This window comes from Crassostrea angulata, chromosome 10, assembly GCF_025612915.1.
Source record: "Crassostrea angulata isolate pt1a10 chromosome 10, ASM2561291v2, whole genome shotgun sequence".
Classification (NCBI taxonomy): domain Eukaryota; kingdom Metazoa; phylum Mollusca; class Bivalvia; order Ostreida; family Ostreidae; genus Magallana; species Magallana angulata.
This window is the reverse complement of record NC_069120.1, coordinates 13,017,792-13,035,744: the sequence shown is the minus strand read 5'-3', so window position 1 is coordinate 13,035,744 and position 17,953 is coordinate 13,017,792. Positions and strand designations below refer to the sequence as shown.

Sequence of the window (17,953 nt, the reverse complement as noted above, 5' to 3'; positions counted from 1 at the left end):
TTGTTTACGTTTACATGAATAATTGAATGTTGATAATAAAATACATTGTTCTAGAATGTAAGAGACAGTGGGCTAAAAACTAATTTCACAGGCGGTTTTTTACCACCTGAATATGAGAGTTTTGACGTACTTCTTTAATGCTTACTAATATATAAATGTAGGCTGTTATTGGTACCAGAATGTTGATACATATATTGTATATCTGTTTATCTTAGTCTGCATGTTTGCTACATCCTCCTTTTTTAAAACAATTTTTTGGAATGTTTGAGAAAGACCACGAAAACCAAATTTCATACATTTACATGTAATAACAACAAATGCTAACCTTAACTGACTAGAATATATGAGTAGGAAACAGGTTCTCTCTGGGTACCAATAGAAAGCATTTATTTTCTCATAAAACCCCTTTCTGTTATTTTTTTGATTTGATAGTTGTGCGCAACATCTACTTGGATTATACTCATCACAACTTATAGGAGGGATCGGGCCCTCATCAAAGTTATGTACAATAAAAATCTTATTTGATACGTTTTACGTAATCTGATGGGACATCTGAACCACTGCACAGAATGTTTTAAGCTTTCAAATCAAATTAAAGAATAGCTGGTCCAATTTTGGTCGAATTGATCAAACGTTCAACGAATAAAGATCTTTTAATAGATAAAAGACTGTTTTTTGCTTAAGACATGTACACATTTGTGGTTAAACTTTCAGGTAACACTGGTTTTGTAACGTAATAGCTTCCTAACAGACAGTATACTTAAACACAACGTCGCAAAAACTGCTTAAAAATTACTGACAGAACGGAAGTATTGTTTTGTGCTGCATTACTTTAAATGCTGCAATTTCCTCAGTTTTTGCTTTAACTGCGTATGTAAATCTTTGTATAGATGGGCCTTAATAGTCAATACAAAGATAAGATACGCGGCATTTACAGAATCGTTTTAATATCATTCTTTAGTAAAAAAAAAAAATAGCCGACTAAACTACCATGGACATACAAACGTTTACTAGCAACTCTTTGTATAAATGTCGTTGCTACAACACTAGAATGTTTATGTTCCATTACTTGTAATGCCATTATGCGTTCTAAAATATCAAGCATTTATAGCGGTATTATCTTACCTGCATGGTTACAAAAATCGTTCCATAACTAGAGTTACTGTGAACAAGCTCACAGCTGATCCCCCCGCTAAGAGATTAAGAGTGACCCTGAACCTGCACAATTGAAATACCCTTAGGCCATAAGCAATATTTTGTCTGAAGTAGAAACTTATTATTATTTTATGCAATTTTCCTTTCAGTGATCTTACATTAATTTTGATCAAATGACCTTGGGTCAACATCATGACACATCTTCAGATCACAAACAATCTTTGCGTGAAGTTATAGATTCTTATGTTACTCAATAAGAAAGATATGGACTGTTTGTATTTTAGGTAAAGATATGAATTGTTTTCCCCGTGACCATCGTAATTAGTTTACCTTTGATATTATAAGTGGGTAAAAAAACAGTAGAACATGAATTACATAACTGTAATACAGAAAACCACGGACAGATCCATCACGTATTGCATTACAGTTCTCTCTTTTACAAAGTATTATGTTTTTTAAAAATAAATCAACCATCAAAACTGTCGTAACGGTTGAGTTTGCACGGTAATAGTACGGTTCTATAATTCTGGCATGACTTCTGAAATATAACTAATGAGAAGCAAAACAAATTAAGACAGCTGCAATTAATCTTTATCATGATAATCAAATAACTGAAATGTGCAGCTATACATTAGAGACAGTTTATGGAAGACAGTGGTCCGCCATGAAGATTCCGGAAGTAATTATCTCATCCTTTGTCTCATTCTTGGAGATACCGTTTAGAATACTATAAAGGACTCGCCTCTTCATGTATTTTTTAAAATGTATTTCCGGTGTAAAAAAAAAATAGCATAAGCTAAGTCATCATTTAGCATTTTCAAATCGTATTTCCGCAATTTTCATTGAGCTTTTTGTAGCAATATAATTCTGAAAACAAGAGTTTAAAATATGAATTTCAATGTTAAGCCAATATCTCTCCATTTTTGGCACGATTATCAGAGAATTTCTTGAGTCAGTATCAAGTCATGATCAGTTAAGCATATGAAATTTTGGGACCTATCCACAGGTAACGACAATAGCGTATAATGCTTTCAATGGATTTTCAATAATTGAATAATTTTTGAAACATAACTCGTAGAACTACGTAACACCAAGAAAAGTACGATTATATAGAAAATAATTTCTGAGGCATGTGGGATATAATTTGGGATAGAGCTACATGTAACCTTAAGCTTAATTGTTATATATTAAAAAACATTTGCGTAAAATTTTTCAAGTTTACCATTGCAAAAATTCATTTTTATTTTAAATTTATACAGATGTGTGTGTGGTGGGTGGGGGGGGGGGGTTGAACGGAGAAATGAAACTTTGCACTCAAATGACCATTTCCTCACTCTGGGATAAAGCGGTTGGAGCGATCCTCTTTCTACGTACAACTGCAGGCTTATTCGATGTAAGCATAGTTGGTGGCTCTCTATAGACCCTTCTAAGTACATTGAATAGTATGATATGATAATAGGCATGACATTAAATAAACCTATAAGAATCTTAACTAGGAGAGATATATAACATTGTTTTAACCAATAGTCAAAACAAGGTCATGAAAGCATTGGATGCGACCTTTACTCACTTGAATGAGATTCAATTACTCACCCTAAGGCCATAAAGTTCACAATGGAGTTCGATTCAAACTTCTATTAAAGTTCGATAATGGAAAATTTGTTATAAAGATAAATATACGTCTTAAAAATCAGGATTATGGTCACTTGTGCAAAGACTTGACTGCAAAGAGATATGTAATGCTAAAACAGAATTATTTGACCTATGGTGTTGCAAATACTTCGTGATACACTGATATACCATGTTTACAATCACCTACGTGGAAACAAATTTTTATTACCCATTTTCAAGATTAATTGAATATCATGACGAAGTGTGCATTGCGAAATTCAGATCTTAACACTTTGAGGAAGTAGAAGCATACGTAATTGTGTCTATTAAAGATTTAAAAGTTTTTGCTTTAATTAAGTTCAAGTTTTGTCATGGGAAACATTCGTGATGCTTCTTACTATCGTTCATAATCAAACACGAAACGTCCTATCATGTTTAATGAATTTCCAATTAAAGACATTTCGAAATAATTCAATATTGATGTTGGAACCACAAAATGCTTTTAACTAGGGTGCTTAATGTTTGATACAATGCACATTTATCCTGAAATTGAAAGGCAAACGTTTTATACGACAAAAGGTAATCTCATCTCGTTATATCCCCGACAATTGTTAATTACCCCTCCAAAATTTATCTACCATCTTGATTCCTTTTTTTATGCTTTTTTTTGGTGTCTGTTAAGTTTTTTGGGTCATCAGTCTTAGGTAAAATTCTGTTGACAATTGAACCAGAAAAAGATCACCCATTATCACGGAAGTATAGCATACAAATCATCTGTTGTGTTGTAGACAAGCGATAAGTCTGCCAATCGAAGTTAAGTATATGCATCAGATTGAAAACGTGAATATTTGATATAGAGAAGAAAATACAGTGACCTCATTATTAAACTGAAAACACAGGTAAACTTAATTGAATTGGCAAAGGATAAACTTCTTTTTCCATTTATATTGGGATAACGTTTCATCGATGCTTTCACGTTTTGGTTTCCTGTTTACTCCCTTCTGTCCGTGTTTGACTCAAAATTGACCAAACCTGTGTATAGGAAACTCCATATGAGGAAATGGGTAATCTTTACATCTCTGATCGGATTGAGTCGATATGCTTCAATGTATAAGAATACGGCGTACACACGACGCTCGCCAGAGACTGATATTGGTGCGGAGAATGCTCCGTTTATTCTGCTAATTACCTGAAGGCGCATTCTGTGTTCGTGTACCAATCTCTTTAGGGTCTCGAGTTATTTGGGTGTTTTTTTGGTAAACGTTTTGATGAAGATTTAACTGTTTTTGGCGCTGTCCTTACAAATATTGAAATGATGGATGAAAATGAGACGTTTAGTTTTCCCGACTTTGACACCCGGCAAATGGACTACCCCATGAATATTACCTCAGTCCCCGTGGGTGAAGCGGCCGTCAAAATCACGGTGTACACTTTACTGATTCTGATTTCGTTGATTGGAAATACTCTCATTGTCTTAGTGGTGTTAAAAAACAAAAGAATGCAGACGACAACGAACTACTTTTTGGTGAATTTGGCAGTGTCTGATTTGGTAGTGTCCCTTTCCTGTTCCTGGGTCAATCTGGTTGAGGACCTAACCGAGGGTTGGGTCCTTGGGGCCTTCTTTTGCCCATTTAATTCGTTTGCTCAAGGTAAGTTTTAAAGTCAATTTAAACCAAAAAAGAAGTTTACAATTCTGGATACTTTCAATCATTTTCTCTTTTTTTGGTTAGAGTAAATTTCCATGAAGAATTCATATTAAAAAGCTACCAATTCTGATCTATTAACATAGTGAAATTTTAGTCGATGTGCTCATTAAAATGTTCAAATTCATGTAACCAAGGAAAAACGTTTACGGCTACGAAGATTTTTTTTTTAACATCTTTTGAAATCAAACATTTTTCAAGACATTTATTTGAGCTTTAAAATCACTAAATTTGAAAATACATGTATTGAACAATATATATGTGCGTTATTTCATCTTCCAATTCTTGGTTCACAATTCTGTTTACTCGACATAACACATAACTGAGTTTGATTTATAACTGTTTTGAATACTCTATTGAATGATTTAATAGGATAATAGGAAGTAGACATTAATCAATGTAGTTTTGACGTCCGTTTGCCGTTTATGCTTGTTGTTTTAAATGAGTTTGATTGACAATTATGGTTATTCACTAATGTCTCCTAATAGAGTTCTAAGACTTATCTATGATAACCCGATTGTTAAAATGTTTAAATTTTGCAGAGTTTTGGGGGAGATATGAAGGCGATTCAAATGCATGAATCGTTATATACATCACAAAACCATCTTTTAGTTTACTTTATGGTGAATTTTTCTCCCATCTTCAGTTTACTTAAGCTGTCCTCTTTTACTTAAACGCTGCTAAGCATGTAAAAGAAATGCATCCATTTAACTGAATTGTTCCCTATCATTTAAAACAAAATTAGAATTTATAAATTGGTGACCCCGAACCTAAATTTACCGGTAACAGTCTGTGTGGACGGGGGGGTGTAAGGAATGACCATAGGTGAAAGGCCTCGGTGAAATGATATCTGTCACTTAAGGAGCTGTCTCTCAGTTCATACACGTGAAGCTTATTTAAGGCTACTAATATATTAAAAATGTAAACGTAAGAAGAATTGGTTTAGAAATGTACATCTTTTAAGATTGGAGTAATATATTAGACCTATGATTTGGTGTACAGACTGCAGCATAGCCATCACGGTACGCTAAATACGCCATCACACGTACAGACTCACGGACAGGTTTCCAGACACCCCAACAGTCACAGTTTTAGATACCGTTCTGTTAGATTCGTGAACTAATCCGGGGAGTTGTGTAACCTTAAGCTGATCACTTCTCGTCCTTCTGTTTCATAAACCAACCATTATTTACTGTTGTTGTCTCAGATGTTGTTTATCGTAGGTAATCTTTTTTTTTAATTCTGTTATGGAATGTTAATTGACTTTATACGAGAACAGTATTCAAATTGACTTTGCTGCACTAGAATCGTTAAAATCATTTTGATTATAAATTATCAACTTTCAAGGGGAATCTTTTGGGTTCGTTGGAAATCCTGAAGTATTCCACCCCCGGGTTTGATTAACCACACTGGAGGTTAAACTAATTTATACATGAAAAACTATTTGCACTTCATCAGTGTAAATATTCATTAAAGAAGTTTCATGCATGGTATGTTTGCGGGAATGAAAGATGCCTGGATAATGTAAATAAATATACGGCTTGTGTTTCAATAAATGTGAATAGAAATTTTATTATGATTTAATTGAATATATAGATAATTTGGAGAATTCATGACTTTTTCAAACAGAAATGAATGCAAATCAAATGAAGCATTCTGGTTCTTGTGCAATAGTACATCGATTGATAAAAAAATGATAGAAAACTAAATCATCGAGTTTAACCATTAATTTATGACAATATAAACACCGTTTTACATATTTCAATCCTCGTTTTGAAGATGCTACATGTACCATGTTATTTCAGTGCAAAACGATGTGCATGCTGATTACAAAATGTCGTACCGATTAACAAATTAAAACCAGATTTTATCTCCGTTCAGAAATTACCCACATCAGATCCACACTTAGAAGGAATCAGATTCTAGTATGGATTTATGAAAAAGTGCACGTTCAACAGATCGGAGAATGTTATACTTATCACACACATGCAGTTATCTTCAATCTTTCGTCCAAAAGTGTTTCTTTGACGTAATGTGAAAAACTAGGAAGGTTTCTCCTTGGAATTGATGGCCTGATTAGATATTAATTAATTAAAACAGGAAAAAAATACCTTAGAACCGATCATGATGGATATATTGGTATTTCATCAAGTTTTGTTAATGGCGATAAGTAGGTAAAAGGAAAACCTCAAGGTTCTCGATGTTTATGATTCAGCCAAGTTGTCCGGTTTCCATGTTATGTAACTTCACTGTAGATTAATACTCTCAAACGTCAAATAAAAAATAATAGTATGCACTCTTATTAATGGAAACGCGTTTGAAATTATAAATTGATATTAATTAAGCTCCATTTACTTCACTCTGAGAGAAAAAAGGCATATTATAAATACACCTGAATCTTCATCATCTGAACATGCTTTGAGTTGCATTTGCTTTGATCTAGACGTTTACCCCCACCCACTAACCGACCTCGTTCTATCCTAAATACCATTCTCAAGGTTTCTGTTCAACAAATGAGTTCAGATCCTGCAAACCAAAGTAGATTCTCTTCCGTATTGACTTTAAGGTTATCGTAATGATTTTCCATATTTTGCTTCCCTACTTAATGGTGCTCGACAAAAATTATAGCTGTGAATTAGAAAAAAAAAATGATAAGTTTACAATAATTTCATTCCTAATTGGGAAAGAGACAAAACCGTTGTCCTTACGTAGGGTTAGAGATCCGGAAAACTTTCGTGATCGTAGTCAGAGAACAACAGTATCTCATGGGTTCTCCACTAATGTAGGACAACAGTTGGACTGCTTCCCTAGTCAGCATGTCATAACTGTTTTACTTCCAAATCAACTACTACCCTTACACCTAAATCGGGTAAAAATGACCGGAAATACTAGTTGTTCATCACATGATCTAAACATATTAACTCACGTGATGAACTGTTCTAACTTTTCGTTCGTGAATGTTTCAGTTTTGATCAAACTTAACTAAACTGTTCATAATACGTAATTTGTAGAAAAGGTTTTGTATTTAGTGTTTTCCACGCATGCTAGGAATTTTGGGTTTTTTCCTATTCTTGGCGCACATTAGACTAAGTACAAGTCATCAACAAGATTTTATGATATCAATTTTTTTCATTTAAAAATTCAATAAATGGATGGAGTTCACTCGTATATACATACACTGATTTGAACCTTTTTCGTTCATCAATTCTTTTGATGATATCAATATTAATATTTTGAATCTTTTACCCGGTTTAAGTAAACTTTATGCTAATGAAACTTTAAAAACAAATAAACATTTAAAAAAAATCAAATTATTTACTCTTGATTGCATCATAAACCAAGTTTTACGGAAACTTTGTTAAATATTCTGTTTTCAAGGACGCATTACTTTAATGGCTGTTTGAACTGACAGTTATCCTTTGGACGATATTGGTCCGGCTCCATTGCGTGTTCTGTCATAATAACCATCAATTGCAAGTAGTTGACTTTGTGCCGTTAACGGTACATCGCCTTAATTCACTTTGCATCAGAACGCAGCTAACCATGAGTGTCGTCAAAATCATTGTTTTGTAAATGAAATGGTTTCCAATACGATTGGATACCACATTTGGCATTTCCTTGAATTTGATATCTGCGAAGGCGTCTTGGCAGTTTTCCGTACAAAACTTTTGTAATATGACCATACAAATCTTAATACTGTTTCAATTAATTAGCGATATTTTGATCAGGTTACATTGTAATTGTTCCGAACGTATTTTTATTACCCATTTATCATTACGGGATAGTGTTACTTTTATCTCGACTAACGAAGTTTGCGCACTATTCCCTAACAAAAAGTCTCTTCTTCATCTTGGTAATGAACCTTCATAAAGATTTAAAAAAGGCATAAAATGAAAACCATAATTGTATTATTTGAATATACAATGTACCATTAGTTTTGATAGAAGAAAAAAATTATATGATATTGCATTTCTAATACCGCATGACTTCGTAAATGGGTTAACCGCTAGTTTTAGATCTCTAAATGACATCGGTTCTTACTGCAACAGCTTATGACATACGCTGTGGACTATAAGTGGTGTGCTAAGGCTAGGTGTAGGGACAGAAGAATATGCATGATTATATAGGTGTAAGAAGCACAAGTTTTTTCGGCTTCATATGATGATAAGGGACATAGTATTGTAGAACCGTTTTGTTTCTAAGCAGGCCCTTGATAATCACCTTTTCATAGTGTGTACAATCAGTAATCAGTATTATTTTAAATATTTAATATCTTTAGAATTTGTATAGTTGAAGTGCAACTTTAAATTTTGAAAATAAAAAAAGTGTCGAAAACAGACTAATTTTTTGTTTGAAAATTGTGTTAAAAAATCCATTAACTTTTGGGTGGAAATTATGTCACTAAACAAAAACATCACTCTTCTTTGTTTGAAGTAATAAAAATGTCAGAGTTTCTCTCAGACTAATTTTGAGCTGGCCTTACATTTATTTTCCCAAAACAAAACAGGAACACAATAGAGCTTTGTCACACAACGTGCATTGATCTTTTCTCATTGTAACAAGAAAATACGTCAACATAGATAGGTATTTCTATACAAAATAATTGACTTAAAGCCTTTGGCCACTGCATTGTATAAAGTAAACGTTTTTTGTGCCTACAGCCTTTGTTGTTTTGTATCCACAATATTGTGAATTAATATGAAATTTATTATTTATCACCCCCTCTCATTCATCTCTTCAACAGTATTCAGTTTATATATCTGTCATATTGAAATTTTCCAAGAAAAAGATAACAGGCCCATTTAACATTTAAACAAGTGTAATATACAGGGCCGTTGATATAGAGTAATACTTTTTGTAAAATACATTTCTGTGTTATTAGCTGCTTGAATTAACAAACAACTGTGTCTTATTCTACAGGTAATTCATTTAGTTATCAGAAATAGCCGCAGCGAACTTGAAATGAATATTGATTCAGATCCGCTGTCGAGCAGAGCGATTCGTGTCTTGTATTTTATTCTGTAATAGATTATTTCCGACGGTTTCACTATATCTAATGAATAAGATGGAAGGCTGTCCTATTCTTTGACAAGGATGTATAGCAGGTGCCCAACTTCTCGTTTTCGAGATAATCGCCCTTCTTTTTTCGATTGCCTTAACAAACCCAACCATGATAATTTACCGTTAAAATGCATATTTTACATGGTTTTTTTTTACTAAAGGAATTTCCAAAAGATTGCTGTCTTTTACTAATCTTAAGGTTGTTGCAATTCCAGGTTTTCAGGAATTTGGTTTAATTGAAATGAAGATACACTCACCAACCAATGATCATTAATAAGTTAAGTTTGAAAAGATTTTAGCTCACCAGAACCGAAAGTTATTTTAAGGTCTGGTTAGTGTTTCTCAAAGTTTGTTTGTCATTGTCTTTAAATCGCTAACCAGGGTATCATGCGTAAACTGTCCGAATTCAGTTTATATGGGTATATTGAATTCGCTAACTCTCGATTTTTTTTAATTGAAAGGGACCTTGAAAAGAATCATAATCAAATATTATTAAAGATCTAAAAGTTAAACAACGCTAACGAAGGTGTGTTTGTCAACAAATTACCCACAAGGTCAAGATTACGCTTATGTGCTTTTTGCTAGCCATAAACTATATTTTGATTGATTTATTTCTGATAGGCCCCAAAATGACTGAGCTCTAAAAATTAATTTGATTTAAAAAGTTTCTTATATTTTTTATACCGCTCTTCGTTTCCAGAAGGTTTAAATGGCCTGAAAATAAGTCTTTTTAGATAGAAAATCATGGCGTATTTTATAAGAGTTCTTTTATTCGTTCTCGTAAAGATTTTCAATGTTTACTGAATGGCTGCCCTATCTTCAATTAATTAATTATTTCCCAAACCCCCTTCCGGAATAATATATCTCTATTGTATGAAACTGCGCAGTGTAAAAACCATTCTTCTGTTCATAGCATCTTGAGATTCTTTCCTGTCATGGAAGGTATGTGTTCAAGAGCCTTTTTGTTTATTTTGATCGTTTATGAATCGCTTGGGGTCAAGAGATGATATGAGAATGAACCCTGAAAATGAGCAGCTTCTTGGTGGAAGAAAGGATGAGTTCACAAATCGTTTGTTCATCTTGATCTCCACGGGAAATTCTCACATAGTAAAATGACAGCATACAGTGAAATTCAATTAACCCGAACTGTCCCAAATCCCTTAATTACCAAGAGATATGTACTTGCACTACAAGCTTCCGATTGAACGGAATCAGGTTAATTGATTGACAACACTACAATTTAAATGAGTTTCCCGCCTTCAAAGCGGTCTGCAGTAATATTCTACAATGAGGAATACAAAACAACAGCTTTGTAGATGATTTACATTCGGTTTTACACATTCACTGTTAAGAAATGATAAAATACAAAGTATCACAATTATTTCGTGACATCTTTGACATGGACAGCAATTGAAACTTAATCGAATCTCTCGTTAAAATACATGCTAATTATACAAGTCGCAAATATACTTTGTGTAATTGATTAAACACAAAGAATTACAGCTACTCAATATTGCAATGTGAACTGGTAATTTGTAATAACGTTATGAATACTCAAATTCATAATCTGCTAAATTCTTTGCTTTCAGTGACATCACTAGTGTCCAGTATTCTGTCCCTGACTCTGGTGGCGTGTGACCGATTCTTCGGAATAGTGTTCGCTATGAAAGCGCACATCATAGAAAGAAAAGCCAAGCCGGTAATCATAGCCGTTTGGGTCATCTCGGTCGCTGTCGCGTCCCCTTTGCTCGTATACAGGAGAGTACACGAACGACACTGGAAGAACCACGTGGAAAGATGGTGTGACGACTCCGATTGGAGTATAGACTCGGGGGATGGGGAATCTCATTTTCACAAACCGTCACGTGTGGCTTACTGGACCTTTGTTTCGGTTATCCTCTTCTTTATACCCATCATAGCAATGATCGGGGCCTACTGTGGTATAATCAAGACACTCTGGTCCACAAAAATACCAGGAGAACGAGTTTATAAGGAAAATTTGGTACAGAATAAAATGAAGAGAAAGGTACATAATAGACTATTGTAATTAAACTCCTCTTTTACAATAACATTATTGATAAAAACTACATATTGTATCAAATTCATAAGGTGATACAAGGGAACATATTTAATTGTCCTTTGATACAATATACCATAGATAAAATAAAAAGTACTAAGTATGATGTGACATTCACGCAAGTATTTAGGTATGTTCTACAGTGTTAACTCTTTGATTTACATATAACTGTATATATGTAGGTTATAGTGATGCTGATAGCCATTTTGGCGGTGTTTGCCCTCTGTTGGTGTCCATTACAGATCACTATTTTATATTCGGAATATAGAGGAAATCATACAGAACCGGTAAGTTTAACAAAGCAAATTATACCAGACTACTATTTCTGTTCATTATAAGGGAAATACATTTTAGTTCAACAAAATAATTTCTGGTACGAGTTACTTGAATAGAACAAAAATATTATGCGAGTACCATCTCCTCAGATTTTTTTTTACTTGAGGCAAACACTGGCAAACAAGCGTGAAACATTTGTAAACATATTGACTTCCTGTTGTTGCATACTAACATTTTGAAATTGCGTTGTTTTAAAAGTTCATTTCATAAAAGTATACCGTAATTTTACGACATTGGATTTATATCAGAGTGTCGTTAAAAAGTAACTTTTTTGCCAAAATAATTCCACAGGAGTTCCTATTTTTGACTATTCATTAACAATTTATCTTCTACTTTAATAACTTACGTTATCAAAGATTTCGATTATTTACGAAAATAGCTGCAAACGCTTCCTTGTAATTCTATTTTACAGACATGCCAAAAATGACTGGCCCATGCTTTATTTTAATATCACTAAATAGTCAAGCACATTATCAGCAATTTCTAGAAATAAACCCCGCCCGATTTCTAGGATTAATCAGATTTGTAAAAGGAACCAAATTAACATTTTCAAATGTCGCCCCTACCACAGAATTCGATGAACAAAGCTAACTTTTCATTTAATCTCGGTTGATTTGCTAAAATTACCTTTCTGGGAACTATTAACCAATATGAATTACTATCAATTTGCATTAGAGTATGATTCACTCAACTATTGACAGGGGCACATAGAAATTTATATTCCTCTATATTTGCAGCTTAAAGAATGGTACATCCATTTCAAGTTTACTGCAATGTTGCTAGCTTTTTCAAACAGCGCCTTTAATCCTCTTATATACGCGGGTTTCAACGAGAACTTTAGAAAAGGTAGGTATAAGCCACATTATTTCGTCGTCAGAGTGCATGCTTAATTATATGTCACCCCTTGTCCTTTAGACATGTAGATGTAGTCACGAGGGTGTAGATTTTTTTTTTACAACAATACGCATGTGCATGTTGCAGTCATTATCAGCAAGAGATAAGGCGTGGAAGAAACTGCGATCCTCTAATGACTTGCACTCTTTTAGGAACATGGTACTTCATTCTCTCGAAGGAGATCAATCCACCTCACGCGTATTTCATTCATACGCCGCAGTAGACCACGTTATGAATGAGTGCTCGAATTTGTTTAATTGATAAAGTTCTTTGATGTGCTCTTGTATCGTACTGTGAATCTTACATTGTTTAATTACAAGGAAAAATAGTTTTAGGAGTGTATGATATTATACGTTATTATTCATAGACAGCAAGAGTCCTTTCAATCAGACAACGATTGATTGCATGTGATAACAAAAGCATACTATAATGACAACAAATATAAATGTTGGTCTTCATAATTGGCTTTCATATACGAAGTGCACAAAAAATTAAGGAAACTCGGTACATAACCTAAGGTAATCAAACGAAACGTTTGTAACTATTTGCCAGATTCATAATACGGCAATAGGGATCCACAATGACCATTCTCTACCGAAATTTGTCTCGTCTTTCGAAAATAACAATAAATATTCATATTAATGGCCAAGACCTCGGGGATTTTCAGGGATGAAAAACCACTGATGTTTTCAGGGGGCATGATACAAACAACTCGTCGACGATTGATTCCATCACGACACAGCGAAATCAAATCACGTTTCTAAATTCAACCATACCGGACATGGGCACGACACCTTAATATCTGTTTGACTTTTCCTATTTATAATCTTGTTTTTTCGGTACAATGCGATAAGCTGGTTGCAAATTAGGATAAACTATATACTGGACGTGATCATTGTTCTTATTTTATCTCTATGATATCTAATTCAGCGGACTGGGATTGGGATTTGGAGATAGACTGCACTGTTTGCTGGATTTGTACAAAACACCATATTGAATATAGTAAAAGAAAAAAGTGTGCCAGACCTCCAAATAGTAGCAATGACTAAACGTAACAGGCTAAGTATTCTGTATTATAGTAATCCACGTTATTTTGACAGGTTTGCTCAATCTTTTGGGTTGTTACAAAAAGATTCGCTGGACGCCCGTAAATCGCATGGATTCATTTAGAAGTACCACTCTCAATTCCACAAAGTCAGAACAGCTAGATTTGTAAGTCTACACGTACCACCTGTGCATGCCGTAAGCCCTTTCTTGAAGTTGCATGCTTAGTAAGTTCATTTTAATTGCACCCTCTATTTCCTATTTTTAAAGCATGCTTAAAAAAGCGCCCATTTCTTAAAAATGGATTTGATAATAAATCAACTGACTCGAGACTTTTAATTACCATATAGATTTTGTCTATGTGAAGATTGAACATCGGGTAGTTGATGCCATTTCCAGCTCAAATACGCTTTGTTGTTTCTGTGGAGTAAGGCTGCATTGATGATGTTGTTCGTTCAATTGCATGTCTTATAAAATTAAAAAAAATAAAATAAATTCACTCAATACTTGACTAAGAGAAAAAAACCCAGAAAACATCTTAACATTCATGTTATTAGATACGTACAATTTTAAATTGCTTGATCCAATGCTAGAGTACATGCATATCTATGGGATATTGTAAATATTATTATTTAACAACTGTTAAAATACGTTAACATGTATAGCGATACTTTAATGCCACAGTCATCTGAGCAGTATGGGCAGTTATTCTACGTATAAACTGATTGACAAGATAATGGATTAAAAAAAACCAAAATTTCCCGAGAGTAAAGAGTATTACGATTGATTTCACCACTTTCAAAGCTTCGTTTCGATTAAAGGACGGATTAAATTGTAAAAAGTTTTTCATTTAAAAAATTGCTAATGATAACATTATTTGGCTTTAGAATTTGTTTTCGTCAATAAACATATAATAATAATTAACAATATTAACAAAAGCCAGAGTAAAAACATTGCTATATTAAACATGCATATCCACCCAAATGATTGGAGGGCGAAATTGGATTCTGTGCATTACTGCAGACCTATTCCGCAGGTGGAATTTTGTGAAAGCGTCCCAAAGTCGTGTGAATTTTGAATTAACTAGGTTTGTGTAATTTCAAAATTTACAATGTCATTAAAGTTTCCAAATTCATAGTAAGGTTTAAATTTTGTGAAAATTGATTTAAATTTTCAGCAGCAAAATAAATTGTACCACCAGCAGCAGTAAACATTGTACTCCAATTACCATAATGATTTCAGAATGAATTGCACAGCCTTGCAATAAAAACAAATATTCCCCTTGCACAAATGCATCTGTCTTTTTCTTTTGCATATGTTTTGTTTTCAACAAACCTTTAGCTGAGAAATTGTTGTGTATAAAGTAAATATAAACAAATTCCTGCTTTGTAGAAACAGAAAGGAACCATAATCGGTTTAAGCCCCTTTTTGATTGTGAATTCAAAGAGAAGCTTTGGAAATAATTCGCAGACAATCTGAATCAATATAAACATGCTTCCTTTAGGCAATTATATCTTTCTTAGGAAAGCTCACAATAAGATATTCTTGGAACAAGACAAAATGTGCATTTAAAGAATTTTGAATGATATTCGACAAGAGCGTCAAAACATTAAATGTCCGACTTCTTGCCTCACTGCTAATTAAGCCGAGTAAAAACCCCAGATTATGACGTCCAGATGAACATCTATGCTTGATTGCGCCCTTAATTTGCGCTCCTCTATCTTTTGCCAATTCTTGATTACGCAAGACTTTATCATGAATTTCAAACTGCGTTCTGCGATGTCGAGATAAAATGAAACTCGAAAATAAAAAAAAGCGTGCGTAACTTCATTCATCTTATCTCCCGCCGTCAACAACGTGCTTTCACTATTTCTATTTATCTGTCCTTATCTCATTGCAACACAAGTTTTTTCAACTAGCAAAAAGTACTGTTGGTTTCGATAAAATGGGGGTAAACTAACGACCCTTTAAGCAATACCCGCCAACTGAAGAGTTTACATATAACAATGCCATCTTTTTCTCTATTGCTTTTGGCAGCGGTTCTTGACAATTATCTTATTCAGTACTGTAAATATCTTTGTTCCACCAAAAAAAAAAAAGTCGCCGGCCTACTGAACGTTTCGTGGTAATCCATCAACCAATTTGCTGACAAAAATTGCCAGTGATAAAATTCTTTTGTTTTTTCCTCTTGTGCTTATATATTCTAATTTACTTCCGTGACATGGATTCTCTCGATGCATATATCCTCTGTGATAAAAATTGCTGTTCCATGTTTTCTGCATACTTCTGTAACCAATCAGAGGAAAAAGATAACGGTTTTGAAAGAACAAAGTGGGTGGTTTTATTCAAATCTTCGATGCTTTTTCGATAGCGAGAACTTTGAGATACGAAACTAGGCAAAAACTTTCAAAGTCCTATTAGGAATTCTCTAACGATATTAGTGTCACTGCGGTCTTCATGAATTGTTTGATGGGTTTTACGAAGATTAGCAACGGATAAATCTATGCATGAAGCGTGAGATGAAAAAGATGTTATAATCAAAGTTAATGGCATAATTTGATCAGCCTCATCATCTTGATGTTTGTTTCATTGTGTAGAACGGCACCACGGTCTTATTTAGGCCAATCAAAATCAAAGCTAGGGTAACCGCTCGCACCGTTTGATACCAACTTAACGACGTTCGACTTGTAGACAAACTGGTTTTATACCAATGCAATTTGTTTCTGCAGGTAGTTAAGATGAGTCTTTTTATCATGAGAAAAAAGAGGCAACGATGCGGTAGTTTATTAAGGATAATTATAAGTAGGTCAGAAATTTCGATTAGACCTTTGACCCGTTTTTCCCCATAATTTGAAAATGTTAATTGGGTTTTTATCTCTTTTTTCCAGAATTAACCGCCATTATTTTTTTAAAGAAAGCATTGAGCGTCCAGCATCAAAAGCGCTACATTCCATGTAGAGAGACGAGGCGAAGCACTACAACTTTAACATTCCACACAGTACAGGCGGAGGGCGCGCTGTGACATTACATGTATATACTCACAGAACTGATTAGTTGTTGAATATTTGTTAAATGTTGAGTTACTATAATACAATGTACATGATTGTAAATGTTCGGTATACATGACATTCTTTGTGTTTGAAAAGTAGTAATAAAGAAGAGAAAAACCTCTTAAAATGTTTGTATTGGAACAAAGCCCCGTAACTCGAATTTATATGCTAAATGTATTAAATTCTGATCTCCACTATATTTACCTATATGACGAATTGTTGCAAATAAATCCAAATCTTCATATATAGACACTGTTTACCTGTTTATCGACTCAAACAGTATAGTTCAAGATAACTAGTATACATCCTATGTCGTGTTGACAAAGAGATATCATTTGTTAAAATTTTTGGGTTTAGGGTTTTTTTTAAGGATGTCTATTACTAATATTCTCTGATATTGTACAGAAGTATTTAAAAAATGAAACCATCAAATTCATCAAAATGCCAATTGTTTTGTTTTGTTTTCTAAATATAACTCATTTTTTAACATGAGGAACGATTTTTTGTTCCATGGTAGTCACACAGAGCCAGACAGAGAATGTTAATTACTACCATAACCCTTCCCATCACAATAAACATTTCAGTAGTATTTTCCAGTCATTCAATTATACAACTTCTACCAGGAAAACATTAAACCACAGCCAATAGGAACGCTCGGTTCAAACAAAAGTGCGTAAAATGAGGGCGTATTGTAAAGATAACTTTCCGGATTTCATAATTTAATCCAAGAGATTAAAGGAGATACTTATCACTGATTCATTGGAAAAGGGTTGTTGATCTTTAATGAAGTCTGGGAAGAGGCGATACTTGTACTAGTTATGGACAATATTCAGCTTCGTTCATTGCTTTGACTACACAAGTATCCGGATGACTTCGGCCCCATTGTTCTAACACCAACGTCAGTCCACATTCTATCACAGAGAATCAGTCTTTGTAAACACCGTGTACCCAGTATAGTCTCGACTGGAAGCATTCAACAAGGTTGTAAAAATTTTGATAGCAACACAACTAGTACTTCTTGT

General features: G+C 33.8%; 1 protein-coding gene across 3 annotated transcripts; it reads left to right on the top strand.

Annotated features, from left to right (window-relative positions):
• Nucleotides 1–3,696: 3,696 nt before the first annotated feature.
• Nucleotides 3,697–17,354, top strand: LOC128168388 (QRFP-like peptide receptor). 3 transcript variants are annotated; one of them, XR_008241333.1, is made up of 6 exons: nt 3,698–4,415; nt 11,120–11,556; nt 11,790–11,894; nt 12,681–12,789; nt 13,938–14,108; nt 16,770–17,354. XR_008241333.1 is itself a non-coding variant. In XM_052834656.1 (6 exons), exons 1-6 carry the CDS (start codon nt 4,079–4,081, stop codon nt 16,837–16,839), a joined length of 1,170 nt encoding a protein of 389 aa, XP_052690616.1. In that variant the 5' UTR covers nt 3,699–4,078; the 3' UTR covers nt 16,840–17,354. The 3 variants fall into 3 exon arrangements, 2 of the variants coding, with proteins under 2 accessions (XP_052690617.1, XP_052690616.1); XM_052834656.1 differs by having other exon boundaries at nt 3,699–4,415; nt 13,938–14,049; XM_052834657.1 differs by lacking the exon at nt 13,938–14,108 and having other exon boundaries at nt 3,697–4,415.
• The last annotated feature ends 599 nt before the right edge of the window (nt 17,355–17,953 follow it).